General features: G+C 46.9%; 1 protein-coding gene across 4 annotated transcripts in view; it reads left to right on the top strand.

Moving 5' to 3' along the window:
* Window positions 1–1,144: 1,144 nt before the first annotated feature.
* Window positions 1,145–19,267, top strand: part of GFPT2 (glutamine-fructose-6-phosphate transaminase 2) — a 45,541-nt gene continuing 27,418 nt past the window's right edge. The window contains exons 1-5 of one of the 4 annotated variants that reach the window (XM_032627115.1): window positions 1,162–1,259; window positions 5,059–5,175; window positions 16,541–16,648; window positions 17,524–17,622; window positions 18,122–18,247. In XM_032627115.1, the coding sequence (XP_032483006.1) occupies window positions 1,253–1,259; window positions 5,059–5,175; window positions 16,541–16,648; window positions 17,524–17,622; window positions 18,122–18,247 (457 nt within the window). In that variant the 5' untranslated portion in view covers window positions 1,162–1,252. Of the gene's footprint in view, window positions 1,260–5,058; window positions 5,176–16,540; window positions 16,649–17,523; window positions 17,623–18,121; window positions 18,248–19,267 lie in introns of all 4 variants that reach the window. The other 3 variants (XM_032627116.1, XM_032627117.1, XM_032627118.1) reach the window with 3 other exon arrangements.

Raw genomic sequence — 19,267 nt, 5'->3', positions numbered from 1 at the left:
GAGGTTGAGAAGCAAATGCGGCAGCTCCTGAACCAGCTCTGCTGTTTCCTAGCAGGATTACTCAACCAACCCGCTCCTTACTGTCGCTGAGCCTCAGTTTCCTCAAAGGTCCAATGTGTGCAATAAACGCCTACTTCTGACAAGGCCTGCAGAGCCTTGTGAAGCTAGAGACGGATTACATTAGGAAAAATGCTCTAGAGAAGACGTAAAAAGCTTCGTTTTTTCTCTAACACAACTGAAGAGTATCTGTTTAGAATTTCAGGACTTTTTTTTTTTTTAAGTAAAATAAAAAACACCAGATGGCTTCGAAGTACGCAAATGTTGGGCCAGTTCTCGTGACCTTCCTCGTGAGACCCAGCCCAAAGTACAGGGGGAAGGGGAGGGGGCAGCCGGTAACCAGGCGGGGGAACCCAGGCCTCTGTGACTCACGGCGGGGCCAGATTAGGGCTCCCGAGATTAGGTCGGCCGAGCGCAGGCCAGCTGCGCGGAGAAGTCAACCAGCGCCCCTCTGGGAGGAGGCGGCTTCCTGGGTTCCCCCAGCTTTGCTCAATACTTGGGGAATCCCGGCCTCCGACTTCCGGCTCTGCAATAAATCCCAGGTTCGAGTTCTGACACCGCCTCGGCTGCCCAATTTTGGCAAAGTCCCTTTCCATCTCTGAGCCTACCTTGTGCTGCGTCTCTGGCGCCCTGAGAGGAGTCTGGCACACAGAGGGGTGCACACCCGGAACACGTATTATTATGCCCGACATTGTACTCTGTGACTTACACAGACTGCTTTAAACAACATTACGACCCGGGAGGTAGGTTCCATTGTTATCCCTATTCTACAGACAGGAAGGCTGAAGCGCAGAGCGATTCAGTCCCCTGCCCAAGGTCCCACGTCTACTCACTGGTTGAGTCTGGGTCTGAACTCAGGAAGCGTGCTGCCCCCACCAGCCCGTTTCCAGAATCTAACGCCGGATGCCCACGTGCTACAGCCGGGACTTGCGCCTGGGAGCCGCCCCTAGCCCGCTGCCCAGACTCCTGGGGGCCAAGTGCCCGCCGTTGTCACGACAACCGGGGTCCAATGGGAAGCGGGCAGGCGGGAGGAGGCCACGCCTCGACCCCGCCCCTGGAGGAGGGCTATGAGCTATAAGGGCCAGAGGCCGAGCGGCGGGAGCTAGAGTCCAGGAGCGCGAGGTGCGCACGGGGCTGTCCAGTGTCAGCTGAGCGTAGAGGCCCGGAGCTGGGAAGGGTGTGAGGAGCGGCCAAGATGTGTGGTGAGTGCAGCGCCCACCTGCGGCCCCCTCCGTGGCGGCCGCGGGTTCCGGCGCCCCGGCCTCTCAGAGCCTGGGCCCAAGAGCCGGGCCCTGGTGACTGGAGACGGCGCGAGATGGGGGCGTCGATTTGCCCTGGTCCCCGACAGAGGGGCTTTCACGGGCTGGGCCTGCCTCCCCTTGCCCCGGCCGCCGAGTGGGTGTCCCAAGGAGGGGTGAAGGGGAGGGTGCTCAACCCCGTTCTCGAACGCACAGAGGGGAGGGAGTTGGTCCTGTCCTAGGCCTGGACCCTCGAAACACAGAGGTGTGTCCGCACCCCATGTCCAGTGAGGAAAGCGCCCCCGAGTCGCCCACAAGGCGGCCAGGCGCAAGCTAGCGCGCATCCCGGGCGCCGGGTGCCCAACGCGACTCTTAGCCCATCGTGAACACCGATGAGAGGCGACCACACCTGCACCGTCCCCGTGGTGTCGGGAGCAGCTCCTGGTGCGCTCGGGAAGGGCCTGTGCGTCCTCTTCGCGTCCCAAAATGAACTTCTTGTCCCTAGAAGGGTTGATTCCGGATTGCCGCCTCTTCGCTGGAAAAGCTCTCGGCGAGGCGCGGGAAGAAGCAGCACCTACCGCCGAGCTTCGGGCGGAATCTGGGAGAGGGAGCCCTGGACTGGGAGCGGGGTCGGGCCCCGGCGTCTCGAATACCGCGGTGACTGGGCGCGGTCCCTCAAGGCTGCGGGACGGTGGGGAGGGCGGCCCGGCCCTGAGCGCACATCTGCAATTCCTTACTCTCCTTGCTGGACCGCCTCCGCTGGCTGGGGAGAGGGCCGAGAACTTCTGCTGGGACAAAAGGTCACTGTGCATTTTTTTTTTTTTTTTTTCCTTGAGTGGGATTCAGTTTCCCATTCCAGCCTCCTGTGGCTGGAGGACCTGGTGGAACTTTTGAAGCCATGAAAGGCCTCTGTCTGACCGTTCTCAGGGCTGCTGGGGTCGGGTGTGCCAGCAGTGAGCCGTGGGCCAAGGTCTGTACAGGCCTTGTTTCTGAGGCCAGGCGCTCCTGAAAAAGTGAAAAAGGACAGACTGACCAAGGAGCAGGCAGCTGACTTTTGGGGTGCAGCCTCCCGCAGGCCAAGCAGACATCAATTTAAATTCCTGAACCCTCAGCAAAAATGTCAGTACTCCTGGGTGTCATTGGTAATGTACATATAGGGCTGCCGGTAGGCATTCCTGGGGAGAGAGATAAGGCAAAGGTGGCAATTTTGCCAAGAAGCTTTGGGTTCCAAACTCCTTAGTGTGGCATTCAAGGCCCTTGGCCACCTGGTGGTCTTAGAGCCAGACTGGTGCACCAAGACCCTCCCACTGGGTCTGCCCCTCCAGCATGAGCAGCTTCCCTCCTTCCTCCTGTCAGATGCCCTTCTGCCCCTACCACCACCCTAGCCATCCTGCTTCCTATGTATACCCACCTTTCTCTGTTGTCCTTCTGAGCCTGGGGGCGCTCAGACTCTCAATTCTGAGTTTGTTCTGCTTTCTTAAAGGGCTGCTGTGTTTTTGGCCCCTAGGGAAAGGATGAGCTTTGGTTTGTAACTACCTGTGTCCTCCCAACAGGGCTCCCTGCTGGCACACCCCACCCTCTAGTCCTCAGTGAAGTCTGGGAGTCTTGTGGAATTCCTGCCTGGGAAAGTTATTTCCTTTTCAAGTAGCCAAGAGAAAGTCTCAGCTGGGTGCTAATGTGCCTTTAACATCTTTCTGACACTTGCTGGAGCAGCCCTTGCACAGAGGAAGCTGTCCTGGGCTCAGAGCTCAGAGCAGCAGATGGCTAAAATTGAACCCATTGGTGTGGTTTGTTTGTGGGTTTTTTTTTTTTTTTGGATTATGATCTGTGTATATATGGCAAGTGATACTAGTTTTCCTTTATGTTTGTTTTCTTTTGTAATGAATTTATTTAAGTTTTAAAAACTTTGGTCAGTTTTATAGAAAAATATTAAAGAAATGATTGTGCTTTTGGTACAAGGATAGTGCAAAAATTGTGAAGGTGCTCCTGGAATAAACCACTTACCTCTTCACTTTACATTTGGGGAAATTGAGGCCCAGAGAGGTCTGTGCATACCTTTGTCTGAGCAGTTGTTTTAGGTCTTTTCTCTGGACTGGCTGTAGCCCTGCTGGGCTTGAAGCCACCTCAGAGCTCAGATCTCTGGGGCTGGTTCCGCAGTGGTCAGCAGGGGTTGAGCTAAAGGCCTTTCCTTATCAGTTCCTGATGACTGGGCTCACAGTGCCTCCTGCTCTCCCTTGTCTTTGCTGCTTCTCCCACAGGAAGCTGGACCCAGTTCTAGTTGATTCTCCACACACTAAGCAGATCACCCTCAAAGTTTTAATGAACTGAGAGTTTATCTGAAGCAACACATAGGTACTCATGGGTGGTTTTGTTGACATCTGGGAATTGCTGGCATTTTGCTGACTTTCTGCTGATGAAAATGTTACTATATTCCCTCTCCCTCCCTACTTTCCCCACTCTAGAGAATAACTGCTCCTGGAGAGGCCCTGTTTTCCAGGCCCTGGGGCTCTGTGGGCATGGTCCTCCCCTCAGAGAAGGGGCAGGTAGTTGGAGGGGCAGTCCAGAGGCTGACCAGGGACAGAGTAACTTATGAGGTAAATGTTGCCATAGAGGGAAGACCTAGGGCACAAGCTGCAGCCTGGCAGCCCCATATCAAACCGGCAGCCAGACATCTTTCTGTTTGGTGCACAGAATTTAAACTTTTTTAAAAAAAATTATTGTAGTTACCGAATAACACAATTGGGAGATTTCACATTAAATAGGTAGGATTTTGGCTTCTCTTGAAAAAATCCGAAGATGAGCAACTCTGAGTCCATGTTTCTGAATAGTTTACAGTGATCCCTGGGATGACAGGTGCAAGCTTCCCATTTCTCCCACCCTGACCCAGCTGCCCCACTCACTGATGGTACCTGATGGCCCCCATGCAGTCTGAGGTTGGGACCCCAGCACAGTGGAGGCAGAGACACTGACTTTCCCCAAAAGAGAGAGAGGGACCTGGGACAGTGTCACAGGCCTGATTTCAAGTATGAGCTCTACAGAGAGAAGAGGGTGATAGGTGTGCCAGGCTGAGGGCACAGCATATGAAAAGGCATGGCGGCATGCGTGCTTGGGGATGTGACAAAAAGGATTGCATGTCCCGTCTATGAATTCTTAAATCTTCCCTGTCCTTCATTACTACACTTAGTCATCTATGAGGCGGGAATAAAAGACTTGAAGAAGAAAAAATGCTTAGTTTTTGCTAGAAGGTAAAGCCCTTGCCTTGAATTCATCATTTGTATTAGATCCTCTGACTGCTGTAACAAATTGCCACAAACTTGCTGATTTAAAACAACATAAATCTATTTTCTCACAGTTCTGAAGACTAGTTGTCCAACAGTCAGTTTTACTGGGCCAAAATGGAGGTGCCAACAGGGCCCCACTTCCTCCAGAAGCTCTAGGGGAGAATCTGTTCCTTGACTCTTCCAGCTTCTGGTGGTTGCTGGCATTCTTTGGCTTGTGGCTACTCATTCCAGTCTCCTCTTCCATGGTAACATCACTTTCTCCTCTTCCATATTAAATCTCCTTCTGCTTTCCTTTTATAAGGACACTTGTGATTTCATTTAGGGCCCATCTGTATAATTCAGAATAATCTCCCATATCAAGATCCTTAACTTAATCACATCTATAAAGATGCTTTTCCATTTACAGATAGATTCTAGGAGTTAAGACCTAATATTTTTGAGGACGACTATTCATCCAGCTACAGTTGGGTTCTTGCTTTCAGATGCCTTCTGCAAGAATAGTCCAGTGTTGCCAATCCCAGATGGCTACAAGAATGTTGACCAGAGGGCTACCAGCATCTGTACCACACACACCCAACTCCTCTGGTCCCAGTCAGAAGGTGAATGTAGGCATCAGTTAAATACCCCTTCCTTCACTGGCATCATGCCACACACCCAGATGGACCAAATAGTGTTCATACTTTCTCTAAAAGTCAGTTCCCATGTCATATAAATATCTTGCATCTTGCTCTCTATGTGTGTACGTGATACCCTTCCCACTCATCTCTTCTCTGCAAGAAACAGGCATGGTTTTATTCCCCAGAATCAAGAGGGGCCAGGACACACACCGACACCCACACACAATGTGTTTACTGCACAGCAGTCTTTCAGGAGAACTTGTCAAATGCTTACGGGGACTCGCTTGCCTCTCGTCTTAGGTGAGGAAACAGCAATCCAGGGAGATTACTTGGCTCGGGAAAGCTCATCCTTTTGTCCCAAACTTCTTTTGGCTCTCAGAACCCTGTCATATTTGACACTCCCTTCCTCCTTATAACAGTTCTGTTCATGGATGGATGCCTCAGAAGAGACTGGACTGGAGTTGATGGGGCACAGACTCTGGGGTCAGGACGCCTAGCTTGTTGCCTCTCCAAGCCATAGGAGCCTTGAGAAACGGAGCCCCCTACACAGTAGTGTGCAGATAAATGTTTAACAACCGGCTCTTTGGTTTGCCAGTTTCTATGGTGTGAATACTCTCACCGTGGCTAATTTCAGGTCACCAGCATGAGGTCCTTGAGCATGGAGTTGGGAAGAGATGCACACAGTTGGCTCTTCGGAGCCAGTCTTAGCAGCTCTTTAACACCCCTGCCCCTACTTATGGGACTTTTGTGGCACTCTCTGGAGGGCTGCAGAGAGGCCAGCTGGGCGGCCAGCCAGGCAGGGGCTCAGCGTGGCCTCCACCCTCCTCCACATCCTCCTTCTCCCCGCTGCATCATCATGCCATTTCCCCATCAGTCTTATTCATCAGGGGTTTCCCGAGTTCTGAGAAACCTTCTGGACATTTTGTGATATAAGATTAGTAAATAGTGCTTTTAAATTGAGGAGTTATTTTTATATTTAGCAAAATTTGCTTATAAAGGAGTAGTAACTTGAGATTACAAACACTCTTGGGAGAACGTTCTGAAGATTCATTAGGTGCAAAGCCAAGTAATTTAATCTAGTCATCTGCCTCTTTTTAATTTTCAAAGGAAATATTTCACTGGAAAAAAAAAGTCTGGCTTTTTCATAGCTGAATTTGGCAGTTTGAACTTTTTTTTTTTCTTGAAAGTTTTTTTTTAAGTACAATTAAGAGTATTTGTATGTTGCTTCCCCTTTGTTTTGGTGAAGCCCTAACGGGACAGGGACACCAGGAATTTTCTATTAAAAAGAAAAATGCCTTTCCCACATTTACTGCAGGAAGCAGAGTCCCCTGTTATCTCAGGGATTAGAGTGTTGTGGTAACTTGAACCCTTGGAGTCCCAAGGAGGCCTGAAACAGGGTAAGGCTGTCCCCAGAAGAGCCAACCCCCTCCTGACCCTGAGCCAGGCCTGGGGACTCCTCTTGCCTTTGTGAGAGGACCCAGCTGTGCGATCTCCACCTTTACTCTCACTTCTGTGAGGAAGCAGCAGAAATTGTCCTTCTCACTTCATGAATAAAGTGGCCTTCCCCAGTCTGCACAAGGGAGGCCTGGACATCCAGAGAGGCCACAGCCTCCTTTTGCAGCCCTTGCTCCTGGCCCAGTGGCCTCCCTTTCCCCAGGGCCTCACCTGGAAGGGTATACTGCCCGCCTCCCCTGGCATGCCACACACACACTCAGGAATTTTATGAGGCATAAATCCAACTGGCCATGTCTTCCAATTTGGGACTTAGAATATTATCTAATCTCTAGTAGACTCGTGGACTAAGGAGGTCAACCTCTTCAGTTCTGAGAGGCACTGGATGGTGGTGGAAAGAGTGACCTTGGTCTGGAGAGGGTCCCATCCTGGCTGGGTGGTGACATAGTTCCAGTGGAGTGAGCCTTACTCTGTATGAGGTACACGTGGTATCTCTGCCTGGGACTGTTCACCCTCAATCACAGTGAGGGCAATGTCTTTCATTGGGAAGCTGATCCTTGGAAAGATGGAGAAGTTTTCCAAAACGATAGCCACAGAATCATAATATGGACCCTAGCCCACCCACTGTAAACTTAGACCTTCTTCCCTCATCCTCTAGGCCCCAAACAACCCCTCCCCCCATCCAATACCCCAAGCACCCCAGGGGTTGTAGAGAAGGTTCCAGGAGTTCAGTGATCCTAGTTCTGGCTGGGAATCCAGAGACATTACCCCTCCATCTTGTCATTGTCATTATCTGTCACTTGAAGGTCGAAGCTCCCCTACCTGCATGGATGGACCTCTGTGGTGCATTTGGTCCTGAGTTCCTACATGATCTCTCAAGCCATATTTGGAGGGAACATTAGAATTCCCAGACCCCCCAAGGTGGGCTGGACTAAGGAGCCACAGTCCCTTCTTAAAGGGCTCGTGTCCATCCTGCATCACATCTACAGTCTCTTCTGGAGTCCCTCTGAATTTATCTGGGTTTTTCTACCTTTGGAACCTTTTCTCACTCACTTTTCCCATCAGTTTTAAGAGTGGGACCCTGAAAAGCTGTTTCGAAGCTCTGGATGCTAGGATGGCAGTGTAGGCAAGGGGTATACGCTGAGCTGCAGTGGTTGGGCCAAGGCAGCCTCTGCTCCAGGGCTGGGCATCTCTCCAACCAGCTTGGAGGTATTTCGCCATCCCTCTTGGTCAAGGGAGGTGTATAGTGAGAGCCAGCCTTGCTGTGGTTGCCTCTGCCCTGTGAGGAGGGGCCTAGATGGGAAGAGAAAGGTGGAGTTAGAAGCAGGAATGTCCCAGGGAAGGAGTGACCTCCCAGGGGTCAGGGAAGGGTGTATCAACATGGCCTGGACCTCACCAGGGGAGATCTGAGGGTGTCCATCAGAGGCCAGATGGGCATCTCCCCACGGGCCAGGCCCCCTCTGCAAGCTATTTCTCATCCCTTGGAGTAGGATTCTAAGACATCTTATGCTAATTTGGGGGGCAGCAGTGATGAGCCCCCTGCAATCAGGTAGACCTGGTTGTGATTTACTCAACTCTTTGGACTTGGAGCCAGAGACGCCCTGTCTGTCCATGGGAACCACAGCCTGGATATAGGCATTGTGAGGATTAGACAAGATGAGGTTATGAAAGTATTGGCACATGGAAAGACTTCATGAGTGGTGATAGTGGTGATTGTGATTTACTTGCAATCCCACCCAGCGGAGTTCCGGGATCCTTCCCCAGGACCTGGTTCATTTATCTAGAAGGCTCTCCACTCTATTCCTAGGGTCCTCACAGTGCATGATGGTTGGGGATGGGTAATGCTGGGGCATATACGCCTTTGTGCTTGAGTGTCTTAGGGTTACCCTTAGAGCAGTGCCTCACTGCCCTGGTGAATGGAGCTAACACTCAGGGACACCAGACTCAGCACTACCCACCTCTCTTGCCTTTCTGTCCCTCGTGCTTACACTTGGGGGTTCTCTCTGCTTGTCCGTGGTTGAGGGTGGTTGTCTCCAGCCCAGCTCAAAGGTCACCTTCTCTGATCAACCCCCGCCCCACCAAATCCATTCATTTATTCATGTATTCATTCATTCAAAAAGTAGTTACTGAGCACCTAAAATGTACCAGGCTCTGCGCTGGGCTCTGGGAATATAGCAAGGAATAAGACAGGTAAACAAGACACGTGTGGTCTCCATCCTCATGAAGGTTACAATCCAGTGGGGAGTCAGACAACAGACAAGAAGGGAAGTGCTATATAGGAAATAAACAGGGCCATGTAACTTTTTAAAAATCGGGAGAGGAGAAGGCCTGTGGGTGAGCTGTCGGCCACCTTTGCAGAGAGTCGGTCCAGGAGCCTTCTGCCCCTTTCCCACTTCTCAGCTCTCAGCCTCTCTGCCTGCAAGTCTCCTGAGGGGTCGGGTGGTCCCTGTGCATCATGTCCTCTCATGACTCGCCTTGCAAGGCCCCCTGACTGGTCTATCTTGGCACTTCGCAGCACGCAGCACAGTGATGAAGCCCCTGTGGGCCAGAGAAATGTTTATGGGATGATTTACATCTTAATCAGTCTGTAACCAGATCCCACATTTGGTTTAATCATCATTTCCCCAAGTAGAAAGCCAAAAATAAATACCAGTAAACTGGTACTATTTTCCTTGTGGTTTTATTTAATGATAATTTCTCAAGGGCTTCCTTTGTGCTGTATACATACCTGCATTTGTGCCGCATGCTCCCCAGGAGGAGGAAGCTCTTTGCCTGCTCCATTTTCACAGATACAGACACTTACTATGCAGCAGGCACTGTTCCTCTTGCTTTACAAAGACTCCCATGAATTCTCACAACAACCCTAGGAAGTAGGTGCTGCCATCACCACGCTCCACTGGGAGTTCAGTGACTTGCTCCAGGCCACGCAGAAGCAAGGAGTGGGCTGGGATTTGAAATGGATATTTGGCGAAGGTGGTAGGCCATAGCTGCCACCCTCTGTGCTTCTTGTTGTCACAGACTAGTGAGCAGGCGAGGGAGGAGGAACCCAGGCGGGGTGACCCTGACCCTGTCTTTTTACGCACTGGACCGTGTGCTCAGACTGCTTTCTGCCTTCTCATGGCTGTTGTCCCTCCAGGTGAGCAGAGCTGGGGAGCCACGGTGAAGTTTATTGGGCTAGCTGACAATCCTGTACCCACCACTCTCTAATTCATAGAGTGGTACATGGTAACATTCTACATACAGGCACGTGGCAAAATATCCTGACTGTACAAAAAGGACACATGCAGTGGGAGAGGAGTTTCTGCCTTCTGTCCAGCACCCTCGTCAGTGGCAACCACTGCTCCTTGGGTCTTCCAGAAACACGCTATGTGTCTCCCTGCCCCACCTTGGGTAATTTACAGATGTTCTGCAGGCCACTTTTTTTCTTTGACACATCTTGGAGATGTAGCCTGTTTTCCAAGAGAACACACAGCTTCACCTTGTTCTCTGTATAGGGCTGCCTGCATGTGGCCCTACAGTGGCCACGTGTGGCCGTGCCACCACTTACCTGGGCCCTGCCAGGCATCAGGCTGTCCCCAGTCTTCAGCTACCACAGACAGCGCTGAGCAACTATCCTAATGCATGCACAGTTGAATCTCTGCACAGATATCTGTTGGATACATTCCTAGAAGTGCAGAAGCTTTGTGCAACAGATGTGTACATTTTAATTTGAGAGATTGCCAAATTGCCTTCCAAAGAGAGTGTACAAATATAAACTCTCACTTGTTGTCAAACTGGTGGATCTTTACTGATTTCATAGGTAAAAAATGGATTCTCACTGCAGCTTTTATTGCAGATGAATGGGATTCCAGAAGGGAATTCTGATATGAATAGCAAACAAAATTCCTGGGAAAGCAGCTTTATTCTATTCCATTATTTTTTTAAATAATAAGAGCACAGTATAGGTGCTGTTTTATTCACTTTCATGTGGTGGTGTGCAGGGAGAATCCAGCCAAGAGAGAGGAGAGAGACAGTGCTTAAAAGAATTTACTGAAAAGAGGTTGGTATGCAAGAGATTTCATGTTAAAAATTAGATTTATGCCTTCTTGCACAAAGACCTTGAAAACCACTTCTTGGCAGCCCCTCTCACCACAGTAATCAACCAAACGGTGCTTGAGTGGCTGCCAAGCCTCCCAGCTGGGTGTGGACACAGCTGGTGGTCCTGATGGCAAGGACCTTTAGCCGTTCCAGCCAGTTCCAGCCCACCAGGGGCTCTGGCAGCAGCACCTCCCACCAAGGGGGCTGTTCTGGGTCTCAGAGCCAGAGATGCATAAGTGCCTGACGTGAGTTCAGAAGTGAAGTTTGTGTATGGTGTTAGGGAGTGTTCTAATCTCATACTTTTACATGTACCAGTCCAGTTTTCCCAGCACCACTTATTGAAGAGGCTGTCCTTTCTCCACTGTACATTCCTGCCTCCTTTATCAAAGATAAGGTGACCATATGTGCGTGGGTTTATCTCTGGGCTTTCTATCCTGTTCCATTGATCTATCTTTCTGTTTTTGTGCCAGTACCATACTGTCTTGATTACTGTAGCTTTGTAGTATAGTCTGAAGTCAGGGAGCCTGATTCCTCCAGCTCCGTTTTTCCTTCTCAAGACTGCTTTGGCTATTCAGGGTCTTTTGTGTTTCCAACTATCAAACTCTTAGAGGAAAACATAGGCAGAACACTCTATGGCATAAATCACAGCAAGATCCTTTTTGACCCACCTCCTAGAGAAATGGAAACAAAAATAAACAAATGGTACCTAATGAAACTTCAAAGCTTTTGCACAGCAAAGGAAACCATAAACAAGACCAAAAGACAACCCTCAGAATGGGAGAAAATATTTGCAAATGAAGCAACTGACAAAGGATTAATCTCCAAAATTTACAAGCAGCTCATGCAGCTCAATAACAAAAAAACAAACAACCCAATCCAAAAATGGGCAGAAGACCTAAATAGACATTTCTCCAAAGAAGATATACAGACTGCCAACAAACAGATGAAAGAATGCTCAACATCATTAATCATCAGAGAAATGCAAATCAAAACTACAATGAGATATCATCTCACACCAGTCAGAATGGCCATCATCAAAAAATCTACAAACAATAAATGCTGGAGAGGGTGTGGAGAAAAGGGAACACTCTTGCACTGCTGGTGGGAATGTGAATAGGTACAGCCACTATGGAGAACAGTATGGAGGTTCCTTAAAAAACTACAAATAGAACTACCATATGACCCAGCAATCCCACTACTGGGCATATACCCTGAGAAAACCATAATTCAAAAAGAGTCATGTACCAAAATGTTCATTGCAGCTCTATTTATAATATCCCAGAGATGGAAACAACCTAAGTGCCCATCATCGGATGAATGGATAAAAAAGATGTGGCACATATATACAATGGAATATTACTCAGCCATAAAAAGAAACGAAATTGAGCTATTTTTAATGAGGTGGGTAGACCTAGAGTCTGTCATACAGAGTGAAGTAAGTCAGAAAGAGAAAGACAAATACCGTATGCTAACACATATATATGGAATTTAAGGAAAAAAAAATATCATGAAGAACCTAGGGGTAAGACAGGAATAAAGACACAGACCTACTAGAGAATGGACTTGAGGATATGGGGAGCGGGAAGGGTAAGCTGTGACAAAGCGAGAGAGAGGCATGGACATATATACACTACCAAACGTAATGTAGATAACTAGTGGGAAGCAGTTGCATAGCACAGGGAGATCAGCTCGGTGCTTTGTGACCGCCTGGAGGGGTGGGATAGGGAGGGTGGGAGGGAGGGAGACGCAAGAGGGAAGAGATATGGGAACATATGTATATGTATAACTGATTCACTTTGTTATAAAGCAGAAACTAACACACCATTGTAAAGCAATTATACTCCAATAAAGATTAAAAAATAAATAAATAACAAATAAAAAAATAAACACAGAAGTGAAGTTTGGCTCAGAGGACAGGGAATTGCAGGGGAGAATCGGCAAACATACAGCGCTCTTGTAAAAGAATTTCGGATTTGAAAGAGTTGGTGTTTTTCCTTTCAAAACATTTAAAACAATTTATGCATATATTTGTTTGATGACCACCTCTCATTCTGACTATAAGGATCATGTATGTTTTATTTTCCTTGATATTTGTAAGACCTAACAGTGAATGCCATGTAGGAAAAAGGCTCTAGATATTTTCAAAAGAATGAATAAGAGGATGAATTCTGGCCAAACAAATAAATAAAAAGAAGTTGAAGAACACAGTAGATTGTATATAAAACTGTGTATTATTTTTTTAAGGCATAAAGCCAACAAAGAAGACAAGGCCACTGAACAAATTAGAATAAAAAAATATATATCTTTTATTCCATGCTTATGGGAGGAAAATAGACAATAATTTGACTTTTGGAAATATACATTGTCTCTACCCAGCCCCCCCACCAAAAAAAAAACAAGAGTTGGTGTATGGGCCTTTGTGTCATCTGCAATGCCTGTTAGCTCCCCTTTGTGAGGGTGCAGGTATAATTCTAGAATAATTCCCAAGGTGCCAGGAGAGTTTTGCAGTTTAAAAGACTACAAAAATGGTTTGTGAGTTGCTGCATCCTTCATATAGCCACCTCCCATAGCTATGTGCTCTTTACATTGACTGGAATTTGACCATATCCCTCCAGGGAACTTCCTGATTTTTTTGCAGAAAAATTAATGTTATAGAAAGTTTTACCTAAGCATAGATTATGGTGATGGCTACACAATTCTGTGAATATACTCAAAAACCATTGCATTGTACACTTTAAATGGGATAATATTATGGTATGTGACTTGTATCCCAATGAAGCTGTTAAAAATTTACATTAAAAAGTAGCTGTCTTTTTTTTTATATATATGTAAGGTGACAAAAATACATCCTCTGACCAGAAGTGTTTAGGTTTGAAGCGTAGGGTAAATTGTGAGCTCTTGAAGCACAGATGCTAAGCTGGGAAAGCGCTTCTCACCTGACCTAGAAGACAAAAATAGCTGACTGCCAAAATTATCCTTGGCCATTTTTAAAAGAAAACGTCTGTAACTGCTCAGAAACCACAGTGTGCGTGTTTTTAAATATAAACCCTGCCCCTTAATACTTGTGTGCAAATATATCCTGTGTACAGTAGCATACAGTACCTAAGAATGCAAAATATAATTTTTAGCACTGTATAATCTCATCGCCTATTTTTTGACTGTCTAGATTAATTTTAGCAAGTTAAATTTCTATGATGTGACCCTACTTACTGCTTAGGAATATAATATTTACTTTAATCATTTAGTTTAAATCATTTAGATTAATCATTCATTCAAAAATACTATATTGACTTGAATATAACCTAGAGTCATTACAGATATTACAGAGATATGACATGTGGTTTGCTCTATAATCACGATCATCCCTTAGTTATCTGCAGGCAGGTTGCCCTCTCCAAGGTTTATATCTGGCAAATATTTTTCCCAGTTTTATTGAGATATAATTGATGTATAACATTGTATAAATTTAAGATATACAACATAATGATTTGTATATGTATATATGTATTGGTATATGTTACATATGTATGTGTATATGTATATACATATTGCAAAATGATTACCCCAATAAGATTAGTTAACATTCATCACCTCACGTAGTTAAAAGTTTTTCACTGTGATGAGAACTTTTAAGATCTACTCTCTTAGCAACTTTCAAATATACAATAGAATATTAACTATAGCCACCATGCTGTACATTACATCACCAGAATTTATCTTATAACTGGAAGTTTGTACCTTTTGACCACCTTCACCTAATTCGCTCACCTCTCATCCCCCATCTCTGGCAACCACCAATCTGATTTCTTTATCTATGAGTTAGTTTTTTGGTTAGATTCTATATAAAAGTGAGATCATACAGTATTTGTCTTTCTCTGTCTGACTTATTTCACTTAGCGTATTGCCCTCAAGATTCATCCATGTTGTCACAAACATCAGGATTTCCTCCTTTTTTATGGCTGGATGATATTCCATTAATATTACATATATAGGGCTTCCCTGGTGGCTCAGTGGTTAAGAATCCGCCTGCCAATGCAGGGCACATGGGTTTGAGCCCTGGTCCAGGAAGATCCCACATGCCGTGGAGCAACTAAGCCCATGTGCCACAACTACTGAGCCTGCGCTCCAGAGCCCACGTGCTACAACTACTGAAGCCTGTGCGCCTAAAGCCCATGCTCCGCAACAAGAGAAGCCCCTGCAATGAGAAGCCCGCAACCAAGAGTAGCCCGCACTCGCTACAACTAGAGAAAGCCCGCGCACATCAAGACCCAACGCAGCCAAAAATAAATAAATAAAATTAATTAATTAATAAAAATAATACTACATATATATTCCATGGCTACTTTATCCATTCATCCATCAATGGACACTTAAGTTGTTTCCATGTCTTGGCTATTGTAAATAATGCTGCAATGAACATGGGGGTGCAGGTACAGGTATCTGGAAATTTTAAAATTTTGCTCAGACCTTTCTGTCATCCCAGAAAAATGTTGAGAAAATTTAAAAATAATAAAATTTAAAAATTAAAATTGAGAAATTAAACCTTCTTTTAACCCTATTCATCCCCGAGGCAGTGCTGCCCAGAGGTTAGGATCATTTAAGTCCTAAAATCAGGTCTCTTTGTTTCCACTCCTGACTCTGGCCCAGTTCCAGAAGGTAAGGGGAGGGTAATGGCAGGTCCAACCTCTAAGACTGCTTCAAGCTTTGATTGATACCTGTGTAGCAATGCTTAGCCCAGTGCCCGGCATATAGTGAGTTCTCAATAAGATGAGTCCCTTTTCACGATCCATACTGTTGCTTCCCTGCTTAATACAGATTCATGGTCATTCAATCCACATACATTTATTGAACAAGGACCATGTGCCAAAACGCCTGTGACCTTGTCAGGGGATGTAGATGTCTCAGGATGTACGAGCAGGTGAACACTTCTGGCCAGGGCCTGGACAAGCCTGCCCTGGGAGGTGGGGTTGGAGCTGAACTTTGAGAAGGGAAGGTTTTCCTGTGTAGGGCAAAAGGACAGAGGGGTAATGGGATGGGACACTCACAGAGCAGGATAGAGACAGACCAAGGGTCTGTAGTCTCAAGCAGGGAAGTGGAGGAGTTTGGAAAGAACCAACATGATGACTGTTTCTTCCTATTTGGGAAAACATTATTTTAATATATGAATGCAGAAAATAAAGCCAAACAAAATCTTCTAGGCTGGTGGGCCTCCCTTGAAGATAAGGATTCTCTATGAGGCCAAGAGATGATTTTATGCTTGCTATCGTAAAAGTAGTGCTTATTTATGGTAATGCTCCAAGCAGTAGGGCCAAGTGGAAAGTGGAGCAAAGGCCCCAGCCCCTGTTCCTACCTGTCACAGGAGGCTGGGGTGACCTCCTTTTGACTCTTCTCAGGTGTGTTCTGTGCAAACCAAGGAGTACACATAGCGGGGACTTCCAGATGGCCCTAGGTGGTTGCTTTGTTTTGCTGATCTTTTCTATTATAAATGTTGCCACAATGAAAGGCATCTTCTTCGAGTATGTCCATAGGAGAAACTCTCCACAGTGGAATTGCAAGGCCATGGTGTGTGAGTGTGTTCTTCACATGCTTTGTGAGTCCTTTTGTCACTGCAGGAGGGCTGCATACAATGTCCTTCTAGAAGCAGGAAGGGAGTTCTGCTCTTCTTCCATTATGTCTGGGGAAGGCCACACCTTCCTCTGCAGACAGCCTGGAAGCCCTTCAGCAATGCGCCTCCACTGGTATCTGTTTCCCCAGAAGTGTTTTCTTCTAAACACGAACCAAGTGTTTTATAAACATATGGTTTTCCCTCTTTTAACAGGAATCTTCGCCTACATGAACTACAGAGTCCCCCGGACAAGGAAGGAGATTTTTGAAACCCTCATCAAGGGACTGCAGCGGCTTGAGTATAGAGGCTATGACTCAGCAGGTAGGCTCTGCAGGCTGCTGCCATATAAACATAATACTTGTTCATTAAAGAAATTTGAAAATTTCTATAGAAAAGTAGAAAGAAAAAGCAAAGGTAAAAAAATATCCATCACAAGCACCCCCCATCAATATCTGTGTCCCTCCTGTGGTTGTCTGGGGTCTGGGGACGGTAGAGGTGTCATGCAGATATTTATTGTTTTATCTAATTATAATTATGCAATTCTGTAATTTTGTGTTCTTCTTGCACTTACATTGTTTCTTTCCATTATCCTAAACACTTCCTAACATAATCTTTCTAAGTGGCTGCACAGTCCTCCACTGGATGCCTATCTCAGAGTTTACTCCTTCATCCACATAATAGGTGGATATTTAGTCTGTTTCCCATTTTTAATTAAGCAGCCTTAGGAGAAAAAGGAGAGCCAGATAATTATATATTCCTATAAATTCTTAATAGAAAGCAAGTCAGATGAAAGATTGCAGGAACACTAGTGCAATGGAAACACCAGCTAAAGTAGCAGAATGCAAAGTGCACAAATGTCCTTAAATGAGCCCACTGCCCTTGGTGGCAGACGTGGTGGCACCTCTCCTGCAGGCAAACTCCGAGAATTACCCTGGTTAGAAGCCGGGGTGAGGCAGCCACAGCCTGGGTTCTAGGCACGTGTTCCCTGATTGCTGGTTAGCACTGTCACAGTCACAGCCTCCTCTTTCCAAGTCAATATCCTAACACTGTCTAGTTCTCTTCTGGGCAGCAAGCCTGGGGAATAAGAACTAATAAATCCACAGTTCTGTATAGCCCTCACCCAGGGTCATTCCCTGTAATGAAGCGTGGGAGACAAAACTTAAATTCCAGTACAAAAAATCATGTTTATGTTACAGGTGTGGCAATCGATGGAAATAATAACGAAGCCAAAGAAAGACATATCCAGCTAGTCAAGAAAAGAGGAAATGTCAAGGCTCTTGATGAAGAACTTTACAGTATGTGAAAGACATTCCAAGTCAGAGTAATAATCACAGCCTGGATCACTTTAAAATCTTTAATTCCAACAGCATTGGAGACTAAATATATTAACCTACCCAAGCATGGAAAAATAGGAGGGTTAAGTCCATGTTGCAAAACTGTTTCCCAGAATGTGGGATGGTTTATTTCAGGTGATGGTGCGCTGAGAATTTTCTTTTCAATATTTAGTACTTAATGTATTTTAATGTTTCTGGCAAATGATACTGCTTTTCCATTTATGGTAGGGACCTGTAATTTTCTTTTTAAAGTAAGTTTATTTCAGTTAAGTGAGTTAGGTTACTGATAAGTACTAACTAAAGCAAGGGTCTGGCAGAATTCTCCAGAATGGGGCCTTTGTGGTTGATGGTGGGATGTACTTTTGGTGTAGCTGATGTGTCTTCATGTAATGAAGTCACCTCATGTAACAGTACCATGTCAATGCTTAAAGTGCGGCAAACTTATTTTTCCTTCATCTAGAACAGGACAGCATGGACTTAAAAGTGGAGTTTGAGACCCACTTTGGCATTGCCCACACACGCTGGGCCACCCACGGGGTCCCCAATGCTGTCAACAGCCACCCACAGCGCTCAGACAAAGGCAACGGTATGTAGTATAGCCTTGCTCGGTCCTAGTGGTTGTGCCTGGCCCTGACCTGTGCCAGGGTTGATCCACACCCACCACCAACTGGCTTCTCAGCATCCCTGTCTTCCCCGAGTATCCAAACTGTTGGCACTGGGCCCTAGAAAGGAGGCAAATTCAACCTGGACCCTGGTAGTGCTGACCTTGCAGGCATCCACAGGAAAACAGTGGCACTTCCCATGAATGCCTTTGGCTCTGGGGACCCAGCCTGAGTGGGACTTGGTGGTGTAAAGGGTTGAAGGCCTGGGCACTGCTCCTCAGTTAGGGACCAGAGTGTTCCAGAGGGCTGGGCACTTGAGGAAAGATTGGGGTTCCTTCCTCGTCCAGCTATACCCATCCCTGCCCCTGAAGAGAGTGGTCCTGATCCAGGGCAGGTGGCAGTGCTGATCTTGTTTAACATCTGAGGTGCCTGCTCCAATCCTGGTCCCTGTAACGAGGGCCACCCAGTTCTCCTAATTCCCCCCTCACCATGTCAGCCCCAGCTCATGGGTCCACATCACTTGCCTGAGCCCCCAGGACAATTCTTTATGTGGTGGTTCTCTTAAATGATGTCCCAGTCTCCTCTCATGGGGGAAGGACTGGTAGGTCTGCAGCTCCCACTGGTGGCTCTCAGGGACTCTGTGGTCAGCACCCAGGGGTGTCAGGCCTCTGGCAGTAGGACACATGGACATATGAGATGGAGACTGGGCCTTCTAGTGGGTCTCCACTCTGGGTTGGGCCTGGTCAGGTCAGAAGCACCCATGACCCACACCTGGGCATGATGCGAGAGGGTGTCCAGTGGAGAGAATGATTTCTGGAGTCAGCTGGGATCCTCCACCCCAAGCTGACTCCAGAATGTGGCATAATGCAGGTTCTTGCCAAGCCTCATATTAGAGTAAGGATCAGACACGTAAGAGTAGTTGTAGGGTATTTACTATTAGCTAAACACTTGACAAGCCTCACTGCCATTAACTGTCTTGGAAGTCAGGCCACAGGAGAGAGCAG

The sequence above is a fragment of the Phocoena sinus genome, chromosome 3 (assembly GCF_008692025.1).
Source record: "Phocoena sinus isolate mPhoSin1 chromosome 3, mPhoSin1.pri, whole genome shotgun sequence".
In the NCBI taxonomy this organism is placed as follows: Eukaryota; Metazoa; Chordata; class Mammalia; order Artiodactyla; family Phocoenidae; genus Phocoena; species Phocoena sinus.
The sequence above is the reverse complement of the archived record's forward strand: the minus strand, read 5'-3'. Positions and strand labels throughout refer to the sequence as shown.